Source organism: Strix uralensis, chromosome 7, assembly GCF_047716275.1.
Source record: "Strix uralensis isolate ZFMK-TIS-50842 chromosome 7, bStrUra1, whole genome shotgun sequence".
Taxonomy (NCBI): domain Eukaryota; kingdom Metazoa; phylum Chordata; class Aves; order Strigiformes; family Strigidae; genus Strix; species Strix uralensis.
This window is the reverse complement of record NC_133978.1, coordinates 33,098,161-33,125,632: the sequence shown is the minus strand read 5'-3', so window position 1 is coordinate 33,125,632 and position 27,472 is coordinate 33,098,161. Positions and strand designations below refer to the sequence as shown.

Genomic DNA, 27,472 nt, shown 5'->3' with positions numbered 1-27,472 from the left:
GACAGACTGCTACCACTTCACCTATTAGTTGGAAATTCCCCAGCTGTCCTTACTTAGTGTCTGTCATGGTAAATGTACAACAAAATCTGATAAAGACCCACTCTGTCCACCTTTTTTTTTTTAACTTTTAGACATTATGCCCAATAGGGAGAATAGCTTTTCCTACTCATAGAGGAAACTCACTAACAGTAACTCTTCTGATTCTTTCTCAGCAGTCCCTTGTAGGCTGGACCAGGGACTATTTCTGGTAATTTTTATATTTTCACAATGCTTCTAAGCTAAGATAAATTTGCGATAGCTTTTTCCAAATAAAATATAATTCTCAAAAAACCTTTAAGAAAAAAGCACTACAGAAGAGGAAATGTGCTCCTTACCTGTTATGCTGTTACATTCCTTGGCATTATTTTAAAAACTTAAATGACCTGTTTCAGAGCCCCTACTTGCTGCTTTACTGTTCCCAAGGCTCTCTGGCTTCAGAGCTACAATGTATAAAAGGATACAATGAATAAAAGCTACAATGAATAAAAGGATAGTTTTGGAAATGGGAATATTGTTAACAAATTTAAAAACAGGCTAAACCTTAAGCAAATAAACACTAATGCAATATAAAGACATGAAAGAACTTCCAGAGAAGGAATGAATACCGAAATGTTGACTGGACACATTTCTCATGGTAAAACAGGAATACCTCTAATGCCAGAAAATAGTTTAAGATGGAGCTATTTGGTAGAAGTAATAGGAAGAACCTTTTCATCTGAACTGCTAGACCAGTGTACAGTTTACTGTATAAAGACATTTTATACACAGGGCAAGATTAAGCGCTGATAGATCAGAGTATTTAAATTAAATTATTTTCAATTATTTTGGTTTACTCTAAGAAAGGATGTGGCCTGCCTAACCCAGGTCACCCAATGCCAGCTTACTATTCTAAACTACTCTTCAACTGACACTGTAAACCCCATCTTGAAAAGATGCTGAAGATCTGCATTCCTGGCTGAGAAAGGTTTTGGGATGTATTTTGGTTGGTTTTCACTTCACCAGATTGAATGACAAACATGCAGATATTCATAGGAAATTTAAAAAAAAGGTCTTTATTGATTTCATGCTCAAGACGTCCATAAAACAATCATTTATTTAATTCAAACAACTGTAAATTTGACTTATGAAAATATAATAAAATATATTCCTCACTATGCCACAGTATTTGTAAGAAAATAAACTTAATAATTTGGTAACTTGGCTTTAATAATATGCACTTATTTTCTTAGAAGATTTCAAAAGAGTATAGAGTACATTAACTGGGAAAAGGGTGAACACTAATCATTTATCAGTTTAACCAAATCACTAAACTTACTTTTTTGAGCTAGCTATCAACTTTAAAGAGAATATAAAAAATAGGAATATAAACATCACCGACATAATTCCAAAATACAAAATCAAGACCGCACAGTAATTAAAAAGGCAATTCTGGTTTCTGATTCAAGTAAGTATTTCCAGTCTTGGCAAAACTCCTCACAAATAGAAGTTATATCTAAACATACATTTGTTACTGGAACATACAATTCTATCATTTCAACATTAAATTTTAATGATTTATAACAAAGCCTTGGCATTAACTTTCTGATGGTTCAAACCTTCTGAATCAACAAGCAGACAGTTTTATTTCTGCAAGCAGAAAAACTGCAATACCACTGTTACAGGCTGTTCTATCAGTTAATTATCATTTGCAAGGCAAAAATCTTTACAATGGTGCTTTAATAAGGCATCATCCAATTACAGTTTGCCAATCTTTAACAAAGAGTTTCTTTTTGATTTTTCTATTTGTTACATTTCCATACTATTCAGGTAAATCATCTACAAATACTGATTTTTTATTTATCCATCCCATGCTAGGGTGATAACTAAATAAATTGACTTCCAGATTAAGCACAGAGCAACCATTAGTCTTCATTAATAACGTTCATAAAAGGGAAATGAATATATTAGGCTAAGAAACACCCTTTTAAATAGCTACAAACTGTTTCATCACTGGACATACCCATAATATGATGGTCTTTGGAAATTTCCGAGGAAGTTATGGTTCCATGAGCTAGCGGTGAAAGAACAGATGGATTCTCAAGATTTAAGTTTTTTGTTCCTAATTTATAATCTGTTTTCTGGACTAAACCCTTATGGGTCAGGTAGCTGACTTTCAGAACATCTTCAGTAGCCATAAACCATGACAGCCACACTACGGGAAATCAAGATACAGTAATTAGCTGTCAGGTTGGCCCACAGCATTTATTTCTTCTTTAAAATCTTGCATGTTGTCCATTCATCACATACCCCAGTTTATACAATATAAAAATCTATTGTATTTACATTTCTGTTATTAAGAATGTGTTACTCCAGTTTATAATCAAATCTCTACCCAAAACCATATCCTGATCTTTCGTCACTGGCCGCATTGAAATACACTTTCAGAAGTAAAGTTCCTTAGTGAGCATAGAGACCACGCAGGGAATCTGCTTCTTCTCACTGAAGCGTGGATCATCAGACTGTGATTCAAAATTTGTGGCAACCACATAGTTGACCCGTGTGAGGATCTGCATGATCTCAAGTTGTTTACCATGCTCATTTAGCACAGAGCACAGAGACTGCACAAACCAGGAGCCTCTTCCAGGATTCCTCCAGGAGTAATAACCTTATAGGAAAGACAGATAAGAAAGTAAATGGGGTTATTTTTTCTCTTTTTTCTTATTATCTTGTGCTGAAGAATGGAATGGCAGAGAGATATGTACTAATTTGTGTGAAAGATTCTGGGCAAAAAGTACCAATGCACATACAGAAAGTTTAGTTCTTATCACTTGTGTCACATATTCTATTTCATTAAAATGGAAAATAATGTGTAGTAACTCTTCAAACCTCACACTACTAAAGTACCATTCTATATTTTTGCATTTTGGAAACTGCAAGAAGTAAGATTTCTTGTTCTTTCTCTCTAAGAATAAGTTTTGTGTCATAACTGTTCCTCTTCCTGCCTTCATCACATATTTCACACATTCACTAAACTGGGACACGGAAGGGCAGGATTCCCAGAAGATAGTACTGCCTTTGCCACCTGTAACGTCTGCCTTCTCACCTGCCAAGTCTGGGCTTTCTCCTGCTTCCACTACAGCCAGTGTAAAAGGGGTGGATACAACACACTGGCCCAACATATGCTGGGCCTTAGTGTTTTGTCCATCAATGCACATTGTATCACCAGTGAGGGTCAGTCTACAATCAAGTCAATATGGGTGATAAGTTTTTAGGCTTCTATTCTCACCGTGACCCCTTTTCTTTACCTGGAACTGTGGAATATGCAAACAGAAAATCTGCTTCTACTGGGATTTTGTATCTTGGATTGGCATCTGTTTCCAGAGTGTCATTTGCAGGTCCAGAGTCAGTTTGTATACCTTCATCAAATTCAGAGCCTCTGCACGCCTGAAAGCAGTGAAGACAAAGAGAACTTGTCCAATAAGGAGAGACAAGGTTTTATGAAAATACGTATTCATTAACATTTTTTAATGGATACAGTTTTAAGCAGTACCTTGCATGCATTAGAAGCAGAAATGTGATTCTGGGGGATATCTAATTGTTCAGTGATAAAATTACTAGCTTACCCATTTAAAAATATACATCCTGTACAGTAAAGTGAGGTAACGGTGTTGCAGGTTGTGGATCTCAGTGGATTGTCAAAGTGCCAAGTCAGCATTATATTATTCTAACCATGATTATTTTTACTAGTCTAGAGTCATCCTCAGCACTCAATACCTTCTGCAGCATGACTTCTGGACATTTTCTTTACAGTGGACTACATGTTGTCTTTGGCTCCTGACATGCACTGCTGTAGCACTACATTTCACAGAATAACAAATCACATCCCAAGATCACCTAGTCCAATCCCCCTTCTCAAGCAGGACTGTGTCCAGTTGGGTTTGGAATATCTCTACAGGTGGAGACTCTACAATCTGGACAACCTGTTCCAGTGTTCCACTCTTCCAGTGTTTGACCACCCATTTCAAGTATATTGCACTGTTAACATTTTTCCATTTCTCTCTTTTATTCTTAATCCCTTCTTAATCACGTGGTTTAGCTAAAGGGCACACTGGAACCGGAGTCCAGGTTGGTAAGTTTCAGCTCTTGATCAGTAGCTTTGACTGACAGCTCTTACAAAAAAAATCAGTCTGATGGGCTTAAATAACACCAGTTGGTTGCCTTTATTAAGATAATTTTAAAGACAACACCCATTCCAAACTTATAACTAAAAGAAACATCACTTTAGTAGGATGAAGAAATGTACAAATGTAATGTAGAAGAAATGTAATGAAGTATGAAAATAGACACAGTTTTCACTTTGAGATTGAGGGTTAATTGATGGAACAGCCTACGGAACACATCTGCTGCAACACCCATACCTACACAATACTATGATAATAAAGAGAATTCAGACCCTTGGTATGTCAGTTAATACTGTTTGAAACAGCTGTCTTTAAAAGCTTAAGTAATATACAAATAATTATCTGCTAACACAATAACGTGATATAAATTTTTAGGCTACTGAGGGAGAGCAAAAATATTTCTTTTAGCAGAATGCAGCTATTTGTAGAGACAGCCTTTCTTCAGAGAGACCTGGACAGTATTATTTCTACTGATAATCATGTACTGTCCTCAGCTCTGTCTGCACAAGAGGAAGTTTATCCTTCTGCTTTGAAATTCATATATTATCAAGCGCAAAGAGAAACCATGTACAGAATTACAATGAAAATATGTTCTTTACATCTGTGAGTCTTGTATATAAATTATCTTTTAAAAACAAACAAGTCACCCACAGTCAGCTTCTCTTGACACATTTTTTCACAAAACCTCCAGCAAATTCAGTAAGTTAGCCTACAGGGCTCTTCTAGAGCAGACAATCAACACGACATGCTTTCCCCACTGCAGCAGTAGGATACTATATTTACCTTAGGGCTATTACCTGAATGAAAAATAATTTGGGTTTGCCTATAAGGCTTTTGCACTTGTCCCCTCTGAATAGCGCAGTCAAACTCTTGATAGCCATGGGTCCATCAGTGCCATAGATGAGCCCTTCTTCCCCATGGCTTAAAAGGATACAGGCAAAACAAGCGGCATCACTGTGATTCTCCTCAGCAGCTACAAAACAAATACTTCTTAGCCAAAAGGAAGCAACATTTTAAATGAAAATTATATTTAGCAAACACATTTTTCTGAGACTAAATATACATTGGGCTTCTACTGGAAGGCATAAGGAGGAGCGGATAAAGATGACACATCCCACTTCCTAGTAATGTGATGAGCACCTTGAACACATGAATGCATTCTTCACTTGACTCTGAGTTTAGCCCACTGGAGTCAACAGGCTGGACTCTTTATCTAATATGACAAGGCTCTTCACCTAATACACAGAACAGGTGCTTCACCTAATATGACAAGAAAGCTGTATTTCTGAATTGACGTTGGAGGAAGAGGTGGGGAATTAAGTCTAATCCATTCAGAAACTGAATTCTTCTATACAGAAAATTGCATGTAGTGGGGCCTAAGCAATCTGTTCCAATTTGACCTGCTTTGAGCAGGGGGTAGATTCACTGACTTCCAGAGGTCTTTTCTACTCTAACTTATTCTATGATTCTAAATTTTTACCTTGCTTCAGTAATTTTTCCATATCATCACGGCTTCGGTCATTGTATGTGCAAACCTCAAACCCTAAGCTTTTAAAACTCTTAGCTAGATCTCCAGCATCTTTATCAGTGCCATTGCGTGTACCCATTCCTGTCAGAAAACAAAGAATATGGTTGATTGCACATTACACAATTCAAACTAATTCACGTGTTCAAAGGTAAATTTTTAGGTTTATAATTACTAAACCTAAACAATGTCATGGTGACATGATTTTAAAACAATCCTCTAACAGCATTCTCAGCATTGAGAACAAATTGTGAGATTTGTTTTAACACAAAATAGCGCAAGGCTCAATGTTAACACCTATCTTATCCTGAAAAATGTTGGCACGCCTCTAGCACCTTGCAACATAGGACCTCTGTGAATGATTCTATCTCCTTTTGGTTATGCAGTGTAACATATGCATAAAGCACCCCAAGGAAAAACTGTTGCAAAGAGTCCCTACGATACCCACATAAAAGAAACTGATGTAAATTATTTGGAATAAACACTTCATTTAGTGTGTTTGCCAAGTGTATAAGAAAAGACCTATGAAGTTGACTACAACACAAATCTCTGCTTTGAAACTGTACATGGTCTGAAAAGTCAAATGCAGGAGTGTGAACAGAACACAGCTACAGCTATTAGCTTTTGTAGCTCATAGCTGTAGTTCAGGGACAGAGAAGTTATAACATGGGCTGCAGATGCCAAAGTTCAAATTTTAACAACACAGCCTTAAACTCTGGGACAAAGGTTTAGTTTGAAGTTGGTAGAGCAAGGTGACATGCTCTTTGAAATATATACTGCAAAGAAGCTGATAAGAGCCACTCTAATATAAGTGTTAAAGAACAGGAATAAATTGTAGGAACAACTATTTCTCAAGAAAGATAAATATATTCATTAGAATTCCATGTCCTAAAAATAAAATGCTTATTGAATAATGAAAGTATAAAAATTCTGAAGTCTGTAATGAGTATCATCAAAGAAAAAACATTACCTGTTTTGTCTTCAAAATTTTTGTTGTTTATAATAATACATTTGCCAACTTTCTTGTAGTCCATATTATACTGGAATGTGGGTGTAACAATTCGGTACTGATTACTGAGAGAGGACTTTGGCTGTTCTTCTTCTCCATTCTTCTTTCTTCTAGGTGAAGCAAATGAAATTGTTGTTAGTGGCCAGTCACATGCAGTGTGCCTATTTATCTTAATTCAAACCATTCAGGCAGCCCTACCCAATGTTTTTTCTTCTCTAATGTTTGTTTTCTTTCTTCATATTTCAGATCGAGGCATAAAGATCTTTTGATTTCCATGAAGTGATTACTGTGTGTGACTGGACTCTGATGATGGCAAAATGACTCTAGAGTGAACTGCAGCCAACGGGAGTATACACAGATCCTGACCCACAGATAAAACAAATGGCCTAAACATGAAGTCAGGCTGTCAGTAACCTTTTGCAAACTATGGTTCTGGACATATTTTACTTTTACAATAAATAATTCATGGAAGGACGGACAGATCTCCCTTAATAACTATTCCAAGCACAAGAAGATATGCAGTTTACCCAATGGCGTGATAAGATTCAATTATTAAATCACCATCATCCCTAAATTCTCTGAAGATTACGACCGAGCAGTAGGTAGTTTCTACTGATAAAGGTTATAGATGTGAATAGGTTGTGTGTTAATTTGGTCTGCCAAACAGCAGTCTGAACCTATGCAAAAAACTAAGTACATTTTAATGTAATCATCAATACCTGAACCTCATTTCAAAAAACCCCAAACCAAACCAAAATGAGCTATAAATGTTCTCTGTTAATATGACTGTGTATTGACCTTTCTGCTATGTGCAGGAATCTTAGACTGGATTAGAAAGAGATGCAAAGGGATAGCACAGACATTACTCACCAATTTATTCTAAACAAAGTATTAAGAACAAACCAATTACAGCCAACATGCACACCTAAAATATAGGCATGAGGAACTCAGCAGTACTTGCTTTTAGAGGTGGACTTTTTGGTCCAAGCAGGTGGCTTCAGTCATTGGTAAGATCTCAAGCAGAACTGAAGCCAGTGAGCACCTGTAAAGGGTCTGATCCAACCTCAGCACTATAAACAAGCTTTGGAGCAAGTCTAGTTAGAAACAATGCTCAGGAAAGGGCAGAAGAAGTTATCAGCACCTCTCTTACTTATTTGGTCCAGCATCCTGCTTCCAATAGTATTTATTGCTGATGTCTGAGAGGAAAACATAACCTCCTTTGGCAGCACTAATAACTGTATGATACAGTTTGTTTTTAATAAAATTAGATTTTTTCCATAATCTCAATTAATATAAGTACTTCCACTATTCTCACTCTGACACCTTTCTAAAGAATTACTAAGCTATTTGCTTCAATAATAGCCTGTAGACATGAGATTGCTGCAAATTGATTAAAAGTTGTTTAGGTAATTTACTTTCTTACCTTCCTGATTTAACAATTGTTGTCCTTTAGCTTTGAGTGTCCTCTTTTATATTACTAAAGGATAAGACTAATTGGAAACTATAACAAACCTTCTCTAGATGATTCATCATGTTTAAATGCAAGTGCGATTCAATTTTAAAACAGCTTCTTTTTATCTTTGAGTGTCCTCATGTTCTGTTATAAAGGGTCAAATTAAATAGCTGCACCTGGCAGGCTTTCTCTGTACTCTTTACATGTGACCATCCTAATAACATCTCTTCTCTTAGACTTTTCTTAGAGACTACAAAACAAGATATTGAATCGTATCTACTTGAGGATTTTGTCTGATCATCTGGAATGTTGGTATTCTCCTTGCATACTGCTTCCCCAGGGCTCTGGGAGTAATAATTAAATATGCTTTGCATCAAGAAAAGACTTTAGCCATTTTAAAGAATTATCCACAGTGGTATGATGTTAATATTACACTTGACTTTCAAAGAGATCTTGGATTCTTATTTTAGCCTAAAATTGCCCTCATCCTATATCACTAGACAGCTCTCTGGCAAAGAGGGAAAAAGAAATTTCAAAACAACAAATAACCACTCAGGTCGATGAAGAGGCTAATTTCCTCAGTCCACACTGGATTGAAGTTTCTACAGATTTATCTGGCTTCACTGACTTCCTGAAAAAGCTGTATGACTAACAGTGGCTGTTACACACAATAGGATATTTTCAAGGGGATTGTACACGAATTTCTGTTTATGTCCAACCCATGAACAGTTGTGAACACTCAGGACAGATCCACATGAGCAGCACGGTATCATGTTTGCACTGTCTGCTCTCCTAAAATGCTGGAAGTGATCTAATTCTAGTCCAGAAGTCATGCAGCCACGTTACCCCCCAAAAAGACTCACTGAAAATAGCAGCTGGGGATAAGTGGCGTAATAATATAGCCACACAACTTCCCTGAAACCACTTCACTTCCGAGTTCAATAGTTTGCACTCATTCATGTGGAAATACTTGAGAGTTTAAGGCACGTAGCTACTACTGTTGCTATTCCCAAAAGTATGCCAGATGCTCTATGATGGTTAATGTCAAATGTCACAGACAAGCCTCTTCAGCACGGTAGCACACATAAGTCTATCATTTCCCCACTCCTTTACAGAGGATTGTATGGCTTTGTTCTAATGATTCCTTCCAAGCTGAACTGGCTAACGAGACACTAAGCCACCACAGCATGCTTTGTAGAGTTACCACCTATCATTTCTTTACTAGCAGACAACAAAAAGTTTCAGAAATCTTTTGGTATCTGTCCAAACTGAACAAATAAGGAAGCAAAGGTTTTGGTGTATACGTATCCTGGGCCTGCAGTCCAGAAAGAAATTGCTTTTTGAAGTTCCTGTTTTCTGTGCCAACATAGTACAATATGGGAATTGCCCGACTGGATGAAACTGATAGTATAAGGTCCAACTCTTCAGTTTCAACAAGATAAATCAGACCTTGTAATAATGACTAATGAAGTAATAAATACATAATAATTAGTCCTTAAGGGAAATGCCCTGTCAGTGACAGACTGGGTTATGACTGAAAGCCTAAAGCTTTCCAGCTAAACTTCTATTTTATAAGCTTTGAACTGGCCACATGTTAATATAAATGTTTACTGCCGTTGTTCTTACTGAGCTTTCTAATCACCATATTTTACAAAAGGGTTTCCACAGGTTCATTATGTGCTGTTATAAAATGCTTTAAACTATTTGCCCTCAGTTTTATTTCATTCCGTTTCTCTGACATTCAGTGTCTTTAATTTCCCTCTTTTGGGATTCAAACTTGCCCAGACTAAATAGAAACTTGAATTTTATGACTGTTTAATTTTTCTTCAGCTTTTAATTACAACTGCGCTGTAACTCCTCACTCCGCTAGTGGTCACTTAGAAATATTCTTCCTATAACTGCTCTCACATATTTCAAGTTTTCTCCTTTCGGTCCAGAGTTCAGTAAAACTGAAACTCTACTCTGGCAGCCTCATATAGCTTGCACATTTTCACCTTTACTGTGTCTCTAAATTCAGGCCTTAGGCTCGACAACAGTATGTCTGGGAACGTGATTTCATCAAGGCTAGACTGAACTGGTGTCAACCCTGGGAAAATCGTTATTACCAACTTTTCACTTTTCAGATATAAAATTAAAGTGACCCATACCATTTATCATTTTATTACTGAACTTCTAAACAGTAAAGGCCAAATTTCTTGTCACCATGAGTGGCTAAAATTCTGTAAAAGTCAGTGGAGATACATCACTTGCCCTAGTAGTGAACTTGATTGTCAAAAGGACTGCTACTTATCACAAGAAACTTTATTTTCTGTTAAACTTGGGTAAATTATGATTTCAGTATGTACGCTATCAAGATTTAAGGATAAAAATATCACTGTTAACATTTAACTATACCTAAAGATTATTTCCAATAACAATTTTACCAAAAGCAGTGTCTCTTAGCAGCTGAGATTTCCTCTCCTTTGCCTTCCTTTCTACTGGCATCTTCCTGTACTGTCTTTGCTACTGTATATTAGTATGACATAACAACATACTAAGAATCCATGTGCCAGAGAACGGCTTCCTTGAGTGTTGCAGTCTCTCATCATCTCTCCCACTTGCTACAGCCAAGCTCTTGGGATCAGCTCTGCCAGTCCTCCAGAGCAACAAGTCTTTCAGTGAGAACCAGCGGCTTAACTTCAAGTGTAGTGGAACATATTTCCATGGGGAGGGTCTTCACTTTCCATCACATTACATAATCAATGTCAGCAGTGTAGTCTAGTATTGCCTACCTTTGTGAAAGGTGTAAAGGCCAGTGACTGTAAAAAAACCTGCTCTAAGAAAGATGATCTGCTGTAACTATATGGACTCCCCTTGGAAGAGTCCCAGCGCAATGCAGGGAAAGTTCTCAAGAGAAGAGTGGATGAAAGGGAAACATTAAGAAATGCAATCTCTAGGGTAGAAACTGTTACACTAATCCATTTACTAAACCTCAACATTGATTAAAAAGAGGATGATAGTAACTGATGGACAATAGAGCTCTTCTGAAAACATGAGCTGCTTGGCCTTAAAAGCAATGTGACACTTAGCACACAGAAGAAACAGCCCTCTGTGGAAAAGAGCAGTCACTTAAATAGCTTTACAGGCAGAGGATTAGATGAATAAAGACAAATTTCATGATCATCACTTCCCAGTCACAGCATGGGAAGAGTTTCCTGTTTGTTTTTTTCCTGTTTGCTTTTCTAAGAGGAAATTAATGTGTTAATCAAAATGAACTCTAAAAATGATATTACAGAGGGATATCCGGGCTTTGAAAACAGTTATAGTCCCCTTCTCTCCCAGGAAAGTTAGGGACTTCTGTGCTGTACTGAAAAATGTAAGATAAAAGAAATCTATAATTATGATACTATTCAATTTAAGGAAGTCGACGTTCAGAGGTGGGTGGAAAAGGCTAAACTGATTACATTCATTTCTATTCAAAGTACCACACACAAAAGAAGAGAACTCTGTCTTACTCTTGCTCTATGAAGTTCAGTAAATTTGGGCTTTACTTGATAAGGAATATCACAGAACATTGTGATAGTTTTTATTCTGACATACTTCTTTAATACAATGTGCAATCATATATAATTTTTGGATGACTGATAACAGGTTTCTGTTAAAAAGAAAACTTGCCTTAAAAAACATGCTATCTTTACAGAACACATCATCTCAGGATCCATTCTGGAGTCCCCATGCTTTTTGGCACTGGACAATAGTTTTATTCTAGTTTCTGTCACACTGTCAGCCTTTCTGTTGAGTCCAGGCAAGAAGATTATAGCAGCAGTACAGTGACAAAGTCCATAGTACAAATATTCTCAGGTAATCCATCAACATCCACCAGAACTTTCATACACTTAATGTTGTGCGATGCAAAGTATCTTAAAACTGCAATGCTTTTTATTCTATTACAAACAACTGAGATGTTTCCCTCATGACTCTTACATTTGGGGACCTCTTTAAAGGCTTCATACTAATAAATTCCCCATAAGTGTATGGGACAATACATTAGTTTTAAGACCTCTGAAGAAACTGATGTAGCCTATATTGCTGATTTAATGTTATGCAGTTTGTGTGGCTCTATGCTACTCTTTCTGTCTAAAAATCTCCACTCCTTCCATTATTGCACACACAATATAAACAATGGTTGTGACTATTGCTTATCACAGGTGCTATGTTTGTTCTCCTGGGGAAAAATCCTGGATTGGATATTTTTTTTTTTTTAGATAGGTAGCTAAAGGATAGACAGGAAACAATGAAAATGCAGAGGGGATTGTGTTTAAATTCACAAAGCATCACCAAGCTATGTGTAGTAAAACTGAGTGTGCTGGAGACCAATTCAGAGTTATTCTTCCAAAAGAAGTGAACAGCAAACAGAATTCATAAATTAGGCAAATCAGGGTTCAATATTTTGTTCTATGTTTCTACCTTAGTCTCAATAATTAGTGGTCTATTCATAGGTCTGATGCTTTCTGATGATCATACATTAATATGTCTTACTCCTACATAAACTTCTCTCCAAACTGTCAGCTTTAATACTTTTATCCAGCTTTAATACTTCTATCCAGTCTAATTTCACCATATTTAGTACACCTCTAATTACTGTACACTCTCCCCTCTTTGAATTTTTCTTCTCTTGAAACCTATTGGCAATAACAAGCAAAAGACACTTGTTAAACCTGAGTAGAGCTTTTTAGATCTTAAGTTCTTTAAGGCAGACTCTTTGTTCTTTGTCAGATCCGTTTTGGTAAAGTGTCACACAGATTTAGAGCTGCATGCAAATAATAGATTATCCTGTTGCCTTTTCCCATTAATACTGCATCAGGTTGGCAGAGCAGTAACATTTCTGGACAAGAAGAATGTGCCACTACTTGAATTGTCTTTTATAAAAATGAATATTCCTTTAGTGTTAAAAATCAGAAAGCATAAATTATATGGGATAAGGACTAAGTATTAACCATAAGGGCTAGACCAGCTACTAAAACTGTACTACACTGCATTTGATGGTGTGATCCTGGGTCACATGCTAAGAAGGCAGCATGCTGGAATACTAAGTGAAGCTTAGCCACTGCAGAAGACATTGGCATATGGGAGATCTCAATTCTCTTTCCAACCTGACTGTCACACGCTATGGCTCACAAACCTTTTGTCCTGAACATACTCCAATCAAAGGTGCAATTTCCATCTCTCTCTTTTCAGACAATGTGCTTGGTTTGTGTGTGTGGTGGGGGTTTTAGTAGCAGTGGCCCCCTGTGAGAAGCTTCTTGAAGCTTGCCTGACCCCAAGTTGGACCCACCTCTGCACCAAGCCAATTAGTGATGATGGCTGTGCCTCTGCGATAACATTTTTAAGAAGGGGAACCTGGGAGGAGGAGTTCGAGTTGTGAGGAGTTGCAAGGAGGATACCTCTGTGAACACCAAGGTCAGTGAAAGAAAGGAGGAGGAAGAGGGGGAAGTGCACCAAAGCAGAGACTCCCCTGCAGCCCATGGTGAAAGGGCGGGTTGTGCCCCTGCACCCAGGGAGGTCCCTGGTGGAGCAGATGCTCACCTGCAGCCTGTGGAGAACCCCATGTCAGAGCAGTTGGCTGTGCCTGAAGAAGGCTGGGACTCTGTGGGAAGAAGCCCCCACTGTTGTAGTTCGGCACTGGGAGGATTGCAACACACGGGAGGGACCCACGCTGGAGCAGTTTAGGAAGGGTTGTGGCCCATGGGAAGGACTCATGTCAGAGAAAGTTCATGGAGGACTGTCTTCTGTGAAAGGGACCCCACACTGGAGCAGAGGAGGAGTGTGAGGAGTCCTCCCCCTGAAAAGGAAGGAGCAGCAGGACTGACCACATCCCCCATTTCCTATTCTCCCACCCCCCAGATTGAGGGGAAGAAGGAGAGAAGTTGAGAGCAAAGCTGAGCCTGGGAAGAAGGGAGGGGAGGGGGAAGGTGTCTTTAAGATGTGGTAATACTTCCCACTGTCCCATTCTGTTAAGTATTGTTGGTTTTAGTGTTTGCATTAAATTGATGTTCTTTTTCTTCCCCTAACGAGTCTGTCTTTTGCTGGTGACCATAATGGGTGAATCATCCCTCCCTGACCTTATCTCAATTCCCGAGCCTTTTGCTTTATTTTCTCCTTTTCATTCCTGAGGGGGAAGGGGTGAATGAGAGGCTCCGTGGTGCTCAGCTGCCCTCTGGGCTCAAACCAGGACAGGTAACACCTTACAAAGGACTCTTTTGAAAGAGGTTAAATATAATTCTAAACCAAGAAAATAAATATTATCCCTCCCAATCTTTTTTTCAAACAAAGGTTACTCAGGCTTCCAAATTATGTGCCAGTAGATAAACTGAAAAAGAGCTTAAGAGTTGAAGCAAAAACCTCCTGAGGAAAAAGGGGCAATACTAATCATACAGGAGGAAGTTCAAGTAGATACCGCATACTTTCACTTTCTCTACTGAAAGTTATTAGCAAATGACTGCTGACTTTGATAGACTAGTACCAACAAAATAACCAATCTTTAGAAGGCTATTTTTAAATATGCTCCAGATAAATGTAAAAAATTTCTAATATTAAAGTCAGAATCTTTATGACATAGTAGAAAGTTTTCATTTAGAAAAGAGAAGCAGTCCTACAAAACTGAATATAAAAGTTCCCCAAAAAGCATCTAAACATTATTTCACCTATATTGCTTACTATGGCAAGGAAATGCCTTACACAAAAGGCATGAAAACTGACAGCTGGAGTTTAGAATAGCAAACATAAACAACACAATACAACTCCCCCTCCCCTGAACATTAAAACACAAAAGCCAGTCAAACGGTCCTAGGTTTCTGTTCCCTCTAATGGTCTTGTTTTGTCTGTTAAAAAAGTTTTAAATTATAGTGAAACATGCCAAACTGGTAATACTGGAGTCTAAAGTTCATATTTATCAATGACATATAAAGTCTGTGCAACCCATGCATCTTCATATACTACTCTGCTGAAGTACCTAAACCTTGAAAGTAATTTTTGGGAAGGGGTGGAATAAAGGGAAATGGCAAGTGTGCTTACTCAAACACCACAGTCCCTAGTTGAACGCACCCTCCTTTCCTCCTGGGAGCAGGTCTACCAAAAGCAACAGGACTAGTCAGGCAATAAAATAATGCCTGTTTGTAACTGTTCTCAAGATTGAGGCAAGGGTAATTATATAGCCTCCAGCTTCTTTTTGAACTGCCAATTGCTGTTCATCACTTCTTAAGGACATCTTTGGAATTAGATTGTGGCTGGCTAAACAATGCCAGTTTAAAAGTCACCAGAGGCAAAGCCTTTGCTTGAATGAACCTGAAACTATGAAGCTCATGGAGACAGTACCTCTTGTTTCTTTGGAAACCCATGTCCCAAGCTCTCCTTATAACTGTAAACATGCTGATTTTGAAAGGAAAATATTGCTGTAGCGGTCTTGAAAGAAAGGAGTTAGGTAAACAATGGGATTATTTCCTTGATTTTATAAAGATAATGATAGAGCTGGAAGGGACCTAAGCTATCATTAACAAATTCTTTGCCCAAGACGGGACTGAGTTCATTCATCCAGTAGAACAGTGTTATATCAAAAACCTACTTTTGTCCTTACTATGACATATGTAGCAGCACTGTTACAGATTTTGCAGAAAATTTGCAAAATAAAATGCTTCAATTTTTTTAAAGAAATCCTGGCATTTCCCTAAGTTTCCTGTAGCATGTTGTATCACCTCCAACAGTTGAAACCAAATCATAAAAACATTTATTAAGTTATATGCTAACTATGTTTTTCTCAGATAACTTGATGAAAAGTATTAAACAAACCAAAATGCTCAAGTGGGGGGATATGCTCTGTTATCCACTAAGAGCCACTTAGTTGTGGACTGGATGGAGGACCGAGTGTGAATCCTGCTTCTGCTATTGAATAACTTTGGGAAAGTAACTCTACATCTCTTGGTCTTAGTTTTTCATTCCAAATGGAGCCTAAACAAATTTATTTCATAAAACAATTGCAGATCTCATGGTTTCTTTCCAAGGAGGTAGTAGTGTACACTAAACTAGAGAATGAATTTAAAATCCACTATTTTGTACATCTGTACAATATTTACATTGAGAGTGTGTGAAGTAGCTTACTGCCACGTGCCTCCTGGAAAAAAATGCTTGAAACAAAGGCATTCTTACTGTCCACTATGGAGGTTTATGGTGGATCTCAGTCCAAAACCAAATTCCTATCTTTGGTTACATTAGCTTCCCTGAAGAGATAAAACCTCCAGTGCCTGCACATGATTATTTAATATCAACTGCAAAAATGACAGGGTTGCAGTCCACAGAATATGACATTTTCCCCAAAGTATATTATAGCCCTAAAGGCCTCTAGGACCTTGGCTTAACAATAAAGATATCACAGCTCACCATACTACAGCTACTCAGCTGAACTACAGCAATGGCTATTTGTATATTCCTTTGAAACCGTAATCAAACGTGTATTAGCTCGAATCACAATAAGGCCTCACCTACCACAAAGCTTCACAACTGAAACAGTCTGAGATGAACAAAATCAACAAGCTGCAACATGCTAATTGCAGTAACTGACCCACTTGAGTGTGAGCACTTTTCATTTGATCTCTTGCAAAGCAAGTCACAAACCCTTACTCATTAGTTTCTACGAACCTGCAGCCTCTGTTTAATCTGCAGAATCTTTTAGATTTATACCTAACCTGTTTTTAAAAGATCCATTTATGAATTCTTTGCTTGCAAAACATGCCTATCTTCTGATCTTCCATCACCTATGTATTTGTATAGTACACTATATATTTGTATAGTACAAGCAAATTATCTTTCAACTTTAGTTAGAGAAACGAAATACATTTTAAATCCCTCATTATAAGACATTTGTCTCAGACCTTGAGCTATTCTTGTAGCTTTTTTGCCCCATTTTAGTTTCAGACCTTTCTCCAATTAGGAAGGAGAATCTTCTCTAAGAACTTGTAAAACCCCAGTCCAGCACAACTGGAAACTCACTGTGTAATGAAAGGAGTTGAGCTGTTTGAAAGAGCAAACCTCTGACTACAACTTCTGGCATACTTTGTATATTATATATGCCTTTGGAGTTCTGATAGTTACATCTAACTATGTCTTCCTCTTCTTTTAACTATGTGTTAGTGATGGCCTTATTGTAAGTCAAAGCAAAACCATGGCTGCAATTATATTTTTTACAAATGAAGCAGACCAAGCGCACAGGGGCTAAGCCAGCTACACTTTGTAAAAAAAGTTTCAACACAGACTGTTATGTCTAATATTGTCCACATTTCGCAACAGTTAAAAAAAGGCAAGAGGAAAAAAAACCCACAAAAAAACAGGTAGCAGTATCCTAGTCTTCAAGCAGTTAATATTTTAAGTATCATTTACAGCCTACATGACAATTTTGTGGTGTAACACCTGCAGCAGAGAGGACCAAAACAGAGTAAATTCTAAACTCTGAACCATCAATTTGCAATTTGTCTTCAGCTTCCTAATTAGCTGCATGGTATTTGCTGTGCAGGCCTCACAATATTGTATGCAACATAATATTCAAATAACATTCAAAAGATGAAATTTTACAAATAAAGACTATTGCTTGCTGAAAGGCTTTCTGCTAATTTCTAGAAAACCTGCACATACATACCTTCCATGGGTGTTCTGGAAACTGAAATCTTGCATGATCATATCCTAGGGAGTATAATGTGCATAGGCAACTGCTAATTATATGAAAAAAAAGATGAAGCCTCCCTTATCTATCATAGGTATTTAGAGCAATTAACAGGTATATATACTGCTATATGGACTGCCTGGAAAATGATGGAAAATGACCTAAAATAAAGCAACCCCCCCCAATACTATTTCTCAGAGAACACTCTGGCTAGGATTAGCAATTGCAAAATGCCAGTAGAGTTATAATTAGCTTGATATAAGCACTGAAACTAAACTCTTTCAGGGTATTCATTCATGAGATTTCCAAACAGGTGGCACAGAATGAAGGAGATAAATAACATTCTACAGTACCTTGGCTCATCATCAAATGGTACTCCACACTGCATCTGAAAACAGCTTCAGCTTGTCCTCAAGAGCAAGTCTAATCTTCTTTGCTAATGCTAGGAGCCCACCATGCTCAGGGTTACATTGGAGAGTGAAACAGGATGCTCTCTGTGTTCAGGCCCAAAGATTCGCATGTGTCAGCAGTGGGTCACGCTGGACCTTTCTATGGGGCTATTCAAACCCTCACAGCTATCACCCTGTAAGCTGAGGTCATGCAGGCCTGATCTACCTTTGCTGACAAGCGGAAAACATGCTCCCATCGCTCTGATTCTATCACTGTTCCTATGTAAGAGTGTAGGAAAATACAGCAGATCTTGAGATGGAGGTGGGACAGAAGACTTCACTTTGTAATACGTCCTTCTTCCTCCTCTCAAAAACTGATCCACCATTACTACAATATTTACACAATGAATATTTCTAAGAAAATAATGCAAATTAACACACAGAGTTTACAAAACCTCTTTGTATTCTAATTCATAGAACTATTTCCTGTATACTTACCCTTAAACAGTTTTGGTTTATTATAAATTTGGCTTCATTTGTTTCTGATTCCTTTGAAAGCTTCAAAATGACACTACATAATAGCTTTCCTTCAAATTTTATATGATGACAGCCCAGAGTTTGTTGTAATGAAGGAAATAAATTATTACATTAAAAAGGAATTAGGATACTTGACTCACTGTTGTGATTGCTACAGATACAGTTCATGGATACCCCAGTGTTTGCTGTGCTTCACAAGATAAAGTCTCTAAGGGGACTGGAAACAAATATTGACTGTGAATTAATGAGTTCTTACACTTCAGACTAGATACTATTTCAAGATATGGTACATCCAGTAAGCATCCAAGGGAAAGTACGAGCACTGACCACAATTTTCACTAATTGTTATCTACTCCTGCAGTGTTCTCCAGAAGTTGAGTTCCAGATCTAACAAAAACTGCAATAACAAAAAATAATAAAACAACCTCTGGTTTAAAAGAGAGTAATGAAAATGATACATCCCTGTTGCTCTATGTTAAAATCTCTTTATTATCTTTGTAGGAATTAACAGACTATAGATGCCAGAACTTATTGCTTCTGAAATTTTATGTTCAGCACTTTGTGGGAAAATGCACTGATTATTTAGCTTGTGCAAAGCAGAACCCACAAACTCCAAACAAAATCAAAATTATATTGTGCTAGACTTTGGAGTTAGGATAGTAAAAGGAAAGACCATCACCCATTTACAGGATAGACTACAGTGCAGTGATTTACTTAGAGACATAAATGTGAGGCTGAACCAAGAGTTCAGTTCAGACCTCTGAGTCGCAGTCCAGAGCACAACTTCAGACAATGATTCATCAGCCATTATTTTTTTTAAAGTAACTTGCTATTTTTATTCTAGACACTTTTCTTAGCAATACTTAGTTTTCAAAAGTCTGTAATATTGTCACTTAAAAACTTGTAACAGAACTGCATTTTTAATTTTAAAACTGTCAAAGTTATGATAAAAAAGATGAGGTATCATTCAAGGCATCATTTGGATTTGAACACATTGGTTTCAAGGCAAGAGCAGCTGACATTCATGCAGTGGAGGCCAATACAGTTTCTTCATGAGCATATGGTGGTAGCAGCAGTACTTTTTCTAAGAAGCAAGCAATTGATTTATCAGATCTGGGTTTGCGTGGCAAGGTTTTGATAGCGGGGACTCTACAGGGGTGGCTTCTGTGAGAAGCTGCTAGCAGCCTCCCCTATGTCCAACATAGCCAATGCCAGCTGGCTTCAGGAAGAACCCACCACTGGCCAAAGCTGAGCCCATCAGTGGCGGTGGTAGTGCCTCTGGGATAACCTATTTAAGAAGGGGGAAAAAAACCAAATGGCAACTGCAGCTGGAGAGAGGAGTGTGAATATGTGAGAGCAACAACTCTGCAGACACCAAGGTCAGTGAAGAATGAAGGGGAGGAGGTGCTCCAGGTGCTGGAGCAGAGATTCCCCTGCAGCCCGTCGTGCGGCCCATGGTGAGGCAGCTGTGCCCTGCACCCATGGAGGTCCATGGTGGAGCAGAGACCCACCTGCAGCCCGTGGAGGACCCCACACCGGATCAGGTGGATGCCTGAAGGAGGCTGTGATCCCGTGGGAAGCCCACGCTGGAGCAGACTCCTGGCAGGACCTGTGGCCCCATGGAGAGAGGAGCCCACACTGGAGCAGGTTTGCTGGCAGGACTTGTGACCCCGCGGGGGACCCACGCTGGAGCAGTCTGTTCTTGAAGGACTGTGCCCTGTGGGAGGGGCCCACGCTGGAGCAGTTCATGAAGAGCTGCAGCCCGTGGGAAGGACTCACGCTGGAGAAGTTCATAGAGGACTGTCTCCTATGGGAGGGACCCCACGCTGGAACAGGGGAGGAGTGTGAGGAGTCCCCCCCCTCAGGAGCAAGGAGCGGCAGAGTCAACGTGTGATGAACTGACCACAACCGCTGTTCCCCATCTCCTGTGCCACTGTGGGGGGGAGGAGGTAGAGAACTCAGGAGCAAAGTTAAGCCCGGGAAGAAAGGAGGAGTAGGGAAAAGCGCTTTTCAGATTTGGTTTTATTTCTCATTATCCTACTCTGATTTAATTGCTAGTAAATTAAACTAATTTCTCCAAGTCAAGTCTGTTTTGCCTGAGACAGAAATTGGTGAGAGATCCCTCCCTGCCCTTATCTTGACCCATGATACTTTCATTTTATTTTCCCTCCCCTGTCCAGCTGAGGAGGGGGAGTGATAGAGCAGCTTTGGCCGGCACCTGACATCCAGCCAGAGTCAGCCCACCACAGATCAGGCCCAGTGTTTTCAAATGGCCCAAAAAATATGAAATGTGCAACTCTGGAAAACATATGCATCTGCATCACTGTGAAACTGTTCTTCATAAAGTTCTATCTGCAAAGCAGCTTCTTACAAAGCAAATAAAAATAAGCTGTTGGTAATCTAAACTGGATGGAAAATAGCTCCCCAAAACACAGAAAAACAACAGAAGAGCAAAGATGAAACAAAGACAAGTTTCCACACCTGTTACAGCTCCAAACCTGAGGTTCAGCTGAGGCTGAATCTCAAAAATAAATATTTATTCTTTGAAGGACAAGGCTATTTATTTTGAAAAATATGGCTGTACTGAGACAAGGGTCATGAAGGTCAAACAGACACCTTTGGTAAATCTGTACTTCCTCACTTTGATGCCCTGTAACCCAAATAAACACTGTACAAATGAAAAGAAAGACTATGTATCCATGAATCTTTTTGATCTAAATAGTAGTTTACAAACATGGTAGATAACATAACTACGTAACTATCATAACTGTTGAACTACAGAAAGCAACATACACACTGATGTTTGCGGCAAACTTTCAAATTAATTAAAATAAAAAGTCTCACACTTTATAATGGCCTGGCTTGCAGAAATAAATACCTTACAGGTATTTTGATTTTGCAGTGTTAAACAGCTGAAGTACTCCTGGTGACTATATGTCAGTGTACCCTACAAGCCTCTCAAATTCCTCAGAGGGATTCTCTTACAATGTATTTCATGTTTCTGCATTAAGGGCACTACAGAATCACAGTTTCAATTATTAACTAGGTATTTGTAAGAGTTCTTAAGTATATATTTATACTATGTTCTCTGTTTCCAAATGGGAAGGGGAATATAGACTGTAAAACAAGACAGTAGGGCTGGAGTAGAAAAAGTCACCAGGGGACAAATGGTTCTATACAAATAAATTAGAATAAAACCGGTACCTAGATACTACTAACAACCACCCGCTTCTGCACTATGCTTCTTCACTGAAGCCCACAGTCATGATTACTGACAGCACAAGTGTGAGTCTACCAAGCCTTGGGAATTTTCAGATGAAGCTTTTTAAAAAAAAAGAACTTTCATTAGGAGTAAAAGAAATCTTAGCTCTGCTTAATACAATGGAACCACAATTTTATTTTGTTTCATGTTACATTGTGTTTCCTGGATGCTAAAATAGGTTTGCTGCTATCAATCTCCCTAACAGAGTTCCCCAATAGAAGCCAAAAGATACAAAATGAAGATATTAAATCATCTTGTGGAGAAGCGAGACTATTTTTAAAGCCTTGAAAGTGTAACAGGAACACATACAGCATAAAACGAAAAATTTCTATAGGAAAAATTCTATTAGTTTCTAACCATCACATAAAGAATTAAACACACTTTTGAAATCCTCAGCTCAGTCCTTCTTTAACCATGTTTTAAAATTCTGTTGTGTGCAGGCTTGCCAGAGTGTATCCTACTACTCATGCTTTCTGGAATATAACTTTTTGCTCAACTGCAACGCGCCCTAATTTTTGTCCACGTTTTTTCAGTAAACAAAATTGATACCTTCCTGCCATCTAGTGGTTAAAAACCCCTAAACCAAACACCACCGGCAGATGTTAATTCAAAAATTAGCTCTTTCAACTCTTCTCCCCACCAAACAGTTTCTCCCCACCAACGTTAACTAAGTCCTAGCACTTTTTCAAAGAAAAAGAAATACATAGAAGATAATTCCCCTAAACTGTGGTGCAGCCAGAAGAACCTGCTCACTCTGTGGCTTGTTCCGAGCCTTGTGGCCTCCATGGTAAAGCAGGCTCACAGACTTCTTAGACAAAAATTCACTGTAGTGAGTAAGATTTTCACTTATTTTTACTTACGGCTCTTGCTAGATAAATCTCCAGTCCCAGCCAGAGAATGGTGAATTGGAGCTGTGAAGCTACTGGAAATAGCTGGTCTTTCTGTACAGCTTTGAATTCAGTTTCTCACTGCCCTGTTCTCTTAAATTAAAATAAATGTGCTTATATAACAATCCAAGTTACTTGTTTTCCTATTGAGCTTACGTATTTTAAGCAATAATAAATGAAATACAATGTAGACTTTCACTGAAAGTACTGCACAGTTGATGAAAACTGGGTTGCTAAAACAAAACAAGGGACCAAATTGTAGTCAATCTAAAGCATTTTAGACATCTTATTTTACAGGTTTTAGTTTCATGTTGCCAAAATGAAGCCCTGGCAATCAAGACACAGAGCCAGCTGGTTCTAACTAAAAGTACATCTAGCCTAGTATCTGGTACTGACTAGTAATGAGTTTTAAGAAAACAAACAAAAGAAACTGGATACAGAATATATTCTCACAGAAACTTGATTTAGGAATGTCTTGCACCAAAGATTTTAACATCAATATTCCCACTGGACTTTTCTTCCACAAATACATATAATACCTTCTGAACTCATCTTGTGACTTTAAGTTCTACAACTGCATTCTGCACTATGTGAAAACTACAACTTACTAGTTGTTTTAAACCTACTGCATCAACTTTTCATTGGACATCCCCCAGATCTGTGAGGCACAAGGAACAATCATTCTCTATTCAACTTCTCCTCCATTACAATCACAATTTTAGATCATACCCCATCTTCCTTTATCCTCTCACATTCCTCTCCTATCTTCCTTCAGGTCAAAGAGTTTTAGTTTCTATAAGACAAAGACCTTCGTGGTCAACCAGCTCACTCCGCTTTAGGCAATCATCATCTTCTTCAAGAAACTCTGATAGATTTCTCAGACTTATTTTTTTTCTACAAAATCTAAGTTGAATCTTCTCAATTACCTCATATTTAATCTGAGCAATTTTTTACTTCTAAAGAAAAGTTTCAAATTGTATCTTCAAGGAGTTCCCAAAAGATCAATGCCTCAAACTGATGCATAGCAAATTTATTTGAAAAATTTCTTATAGAAAAAAAGTGATAGAAATGCTAATCATTGCCTCTCCTTCAGGAATGATTAACCTGGAGTTGCATAATTTAGTAACAGTATTAGCGAATCACCTCTTATAAAGAAGACCAAATATTAAAACATGCATTTTATAAAGTTTAAAAGAAACCTTTGAAAAATATTTGGCAAGATTTAGAAACAAATGTTACATTGTCTATTTTGCATGACGTGATTCTGTTAAAATTAATAATACACATACACACCATAAAACATATTTGAGGAATGATAAAATGAGACAAAATGATTTGCTTAACAGCACATCAAAAGTCTTCTAAGACTAAAGAATCTTCACTCCTCACACATTTGTCACTCCAATCAGACTCATATAATTAGCAGCAAAAATAAAATTATATTCTCCATGTACTTTCTTGAATTACACTGTTCACTTGAATGTGAATGTCCAATAGCAAAAAAATCAAAACCTCTCTGTAAATACAATAGCCTTTGCAATAAACACCTCTAATAAAATCTCTCTAGATCCATGAAGTTCATAACGTGAAGTAGCCATTTGCTGACATTCAATAGTATTTGTAAATTTTGCACGTTCATTTTTCATCTTTTGCATTTTCAATCACATTTATCTAGTGTTTTCAGCAGTACAGACAAGCAGTACATAGTTCTTGCTATACATTTAATGAAAATAAGCTTATGCTTCAGTGAGGCTACTGTATTTTAAAATGAAAGGCTTTTAATTTATTCTGTAATGGGTTACATCTCTAGACTCAGTGAGGCTTCTTTGTGCTACAACCTAGATGGCACATCCAGGCTTTACACTAACTTAAATAGTCAGCAGGGAATTCCAGTGATGCAGGAGATTAGTTGAGCTGAATGCAGTAAAGTAGATAATTAATGGCATATTTAATTCTCAGCTCCACCAAAGGGCAATGTTTAAGATGAGGGACTATAATTGATGCTAAATGAACTTAGTGGTCTCTTGACTACCAAATAAAGCTTATGGGAGATACTGTAGGTCTCTCTATAGGGAGATACTATGGAGAGATACATTCAAACTATACAACACAAACCATCTCCCTATCTAGACCATCTATGACATTGTGAACATGGCAAACTGAACACTAAAATCCCATTAGAAGGGGGTAGCATGACAGCTGATAACAATAACGGGAATAGAAGTAGTAACTTACCTCCCCAAAAGTGAGAATCTGCTACTTCTGTCTGGCTTTGCATCAACTACATCACCATAATCTTCATCATCTCCCTCTTGAATAGAGCGATCAACATGCTGATCTCCCGACATCTACAAATAAAAGTTCAAGAACGTAACACTATCATTCCAGAAATACTTCTATAAACCAAACCATTAAACCAGATACATGGGGTTGTTAGTTATACTGTATAATACTTCACCAAGAGTGGCTATAGATTTCTGGCCCTGAATTAATATGACATTGCACATGCTCATCTGTCTGTGTTACCCTGTGGCAGTTGCCAAAAGTGACTGCCACTCTGAAAAACGCAGATAAGAACAAAAGTAAAAATCATTTTATGGTGAAAGATCTTACAGTCAATCCCCAGAAAATTTTTCATGGTCTGGAAAAAAGTACGTTGGGATTAAAGCAAGGACAACTAACATCAAAATATTTATAACTGCAATCCTATCCAGTACTGAGACACCCAGAGAGCTCCTATGTTTTCATCTGCATATACACAGTCAATTGTGCATAAGAGAAAAAACCCTGTATTATCTTCCACGGATGGGATCTTAGGTTTTCATTTCTCTGTTTTGTCTATATCAACACTTAATATGAATTTTATATTCTTCTAAAGATTAATTAATACATGTGTACAGTTCTTAGAAAAAAAAAACAGTTGTGAAGTGTTTCTTGGAAATTAAGAGGTATTTTCATTACATGAAGCAGCCTCTTACACAAATTGCTGTATTCCAGCCAATTTTTTTTCTGTTACTCCAGTGCAAGATTGGAACATCTTCACTCATCTCAAAAATGACACGGGGCTCCACTAGACAACAAGGCTGAGCTGATCTAATGACTTTTTCCTGATGAAAAAATGGTTGCTCTCTCCTCTTTCATGTACTGAGTTGCCCACGCAGTAAGTTTATTTAGATCATTAAGCTGGCAGAAAGCTACAATGAAAAAGGAGTCCATTTTCTGATAGCACAATGATCTGCACTAGCTCATCGTGGGGTGAGAAGAGCAGTGGAAAAGGCAGTGTGGGACCCCACCTTCGCCTGCGTTGGGATGCACTGAGCCACCTTGTCCAACTATGGCTCCAGGTTTCCATGAGGAAAAGAAGCAGCGATTCCTGCCCCTTCCCCATATTTCAGCCGATTAAACCTGCTTTTATAACACATTTACTCAGAAGAGTACATGTTCACACCTAGCTTGAAAACCACCCTCTGGTGACCCTGCAGCAGCTGGGCCCTGTGGCTACATGGCCGCCAGCACCACCCCAGTCAGGGTCTGAGACACTGAGTGAGGTTTTTAAGCTCCCTGAGAGTAACAGCAGTTCCTGAAAGCTGGGTTCTAGATCCAGCTTTGACAAATACAGTTTTTAATCACCTTTTTTAAAAGTAAGACTCGAAGAGCGCGCAGGCCGCAGCTGGGCAGTGAGGCGGTGGCGGAGGAGCAGCCCCACACCAAGGAAGGCGCAGCCCCGAGTGGAGGAAGCCAGCACTGCCAACGCTGCCCACGACACCCACCGCAAATCCCACGGCGAGTACTTCTGCCCTCTCTCAGGAAATGGCTGCGCAGCCCGAGAGGGCAGGGCAGGGGAAAGGCGCGGGGGAGCGGGAAGGCGGCGGCCGGCTGAGGGGAAGGCGGGAAGCGGGAAGGCGGCGGGCCGGGCCTGGGGCGCAGGGGAGCGGCGCGGGCTGCCTGAGGCGGCCGTCGTGATACGGAGGGGCCGGGGGCTGGGAAGGGGCCGGGGCCGGGGCCGGGGCTTGCCTTGGCGCTGGGCTCTGGCGAGGCAGAAGCAAGCGAAAGCGAAAGCGGCGGGGTGGCGGCCGCCGGCCGGCAGTGGGGCGGGGCGGGCTCCGCCGACCCGGGCCTGTCCCGGCGCGGCCGCGCCTTCCGCCCGCCGCGGCGGGACTGCGGGCCCGTCCCCCGGCGCGGTGGGGCCTCGGCCTCGGCCTTCGCCCGCTGCGGCGGCGCTGGGTGGATGTGGGGCTCGGGGAGGCGAGGGCTCCTCCGGCCGCGCTCCCCAGCCGGCTCCCCCGGCAGAGGGGCTCGGGCGCTGCCCCCCGGCCCTCCTCGCTTCCCTGATAATGACGGCTTCATCGCAGCAAAACGGAAATTACCACTTTTTAATAGGTGTGTGCTGACATACTCCCACGAAAGAAGAGCCCTAAGTTTCACGGAGACACAAGATTGTCTAGATCTAAGGAAATTTTTTCCCTTATATAGACTTCAGTTGCATTTCCTTATCTTTCCAATTATCCAGTGTGTTGCATCTC

General features: G+C 39.1%; 1 protein-coding gene across 4 annotated transcripts; it reads right to left on the bottom strand.

Annotated features, from left to right (window-relative positions):
• Positions 1-1,064: 1,064 nt before the first annotated feature.
• Positions 1,065-27,002, bottom strand: CASP7 (caspase 7). 4 transcript variants are annotated; one of them, XM_074875327.1, is made up of 7 exons: positions 26,964-27,002; positions 25,185-25,297; positions 6,695-6,843; positions 5,680-5,808; positions 4,997-5,172; positions 3,324-3,462; positions 1,065-2,683 (listed from the first exon to the last, which is right to left on the bottom strand). In XM_074875327.1, exons 2-7 carry the CDS (start codon positions 25,295-25,297, stop codon positions 2,460-2,462), a joined length of 930 nt encoding a protein of 309 aa, XP_074731428.1. In that variant the 5' UTR covers positions 26,964-27,002; the 3' UTR covers positions 1,065-2,459. The 4 variants fall into 4 exon arrangements, with proteins under 4 accessions (XP_074731428.1, XP_074731427.1, XP_074731426.1 ...); XM_074875326.1 differs by lacking the exon at positions 26,964-27,002 and adding an exon at positions 26,580-26,957; XM_074875325.1 differs by lacking the exon at positions 26,964-27,002 and adding an exon at positions 25,928-26,104 and having other exon boundaries at positions 6,695-6,840.
• Between the last annotated feature and the right edge of the window lie 470 nt (positions 27,003-27,472).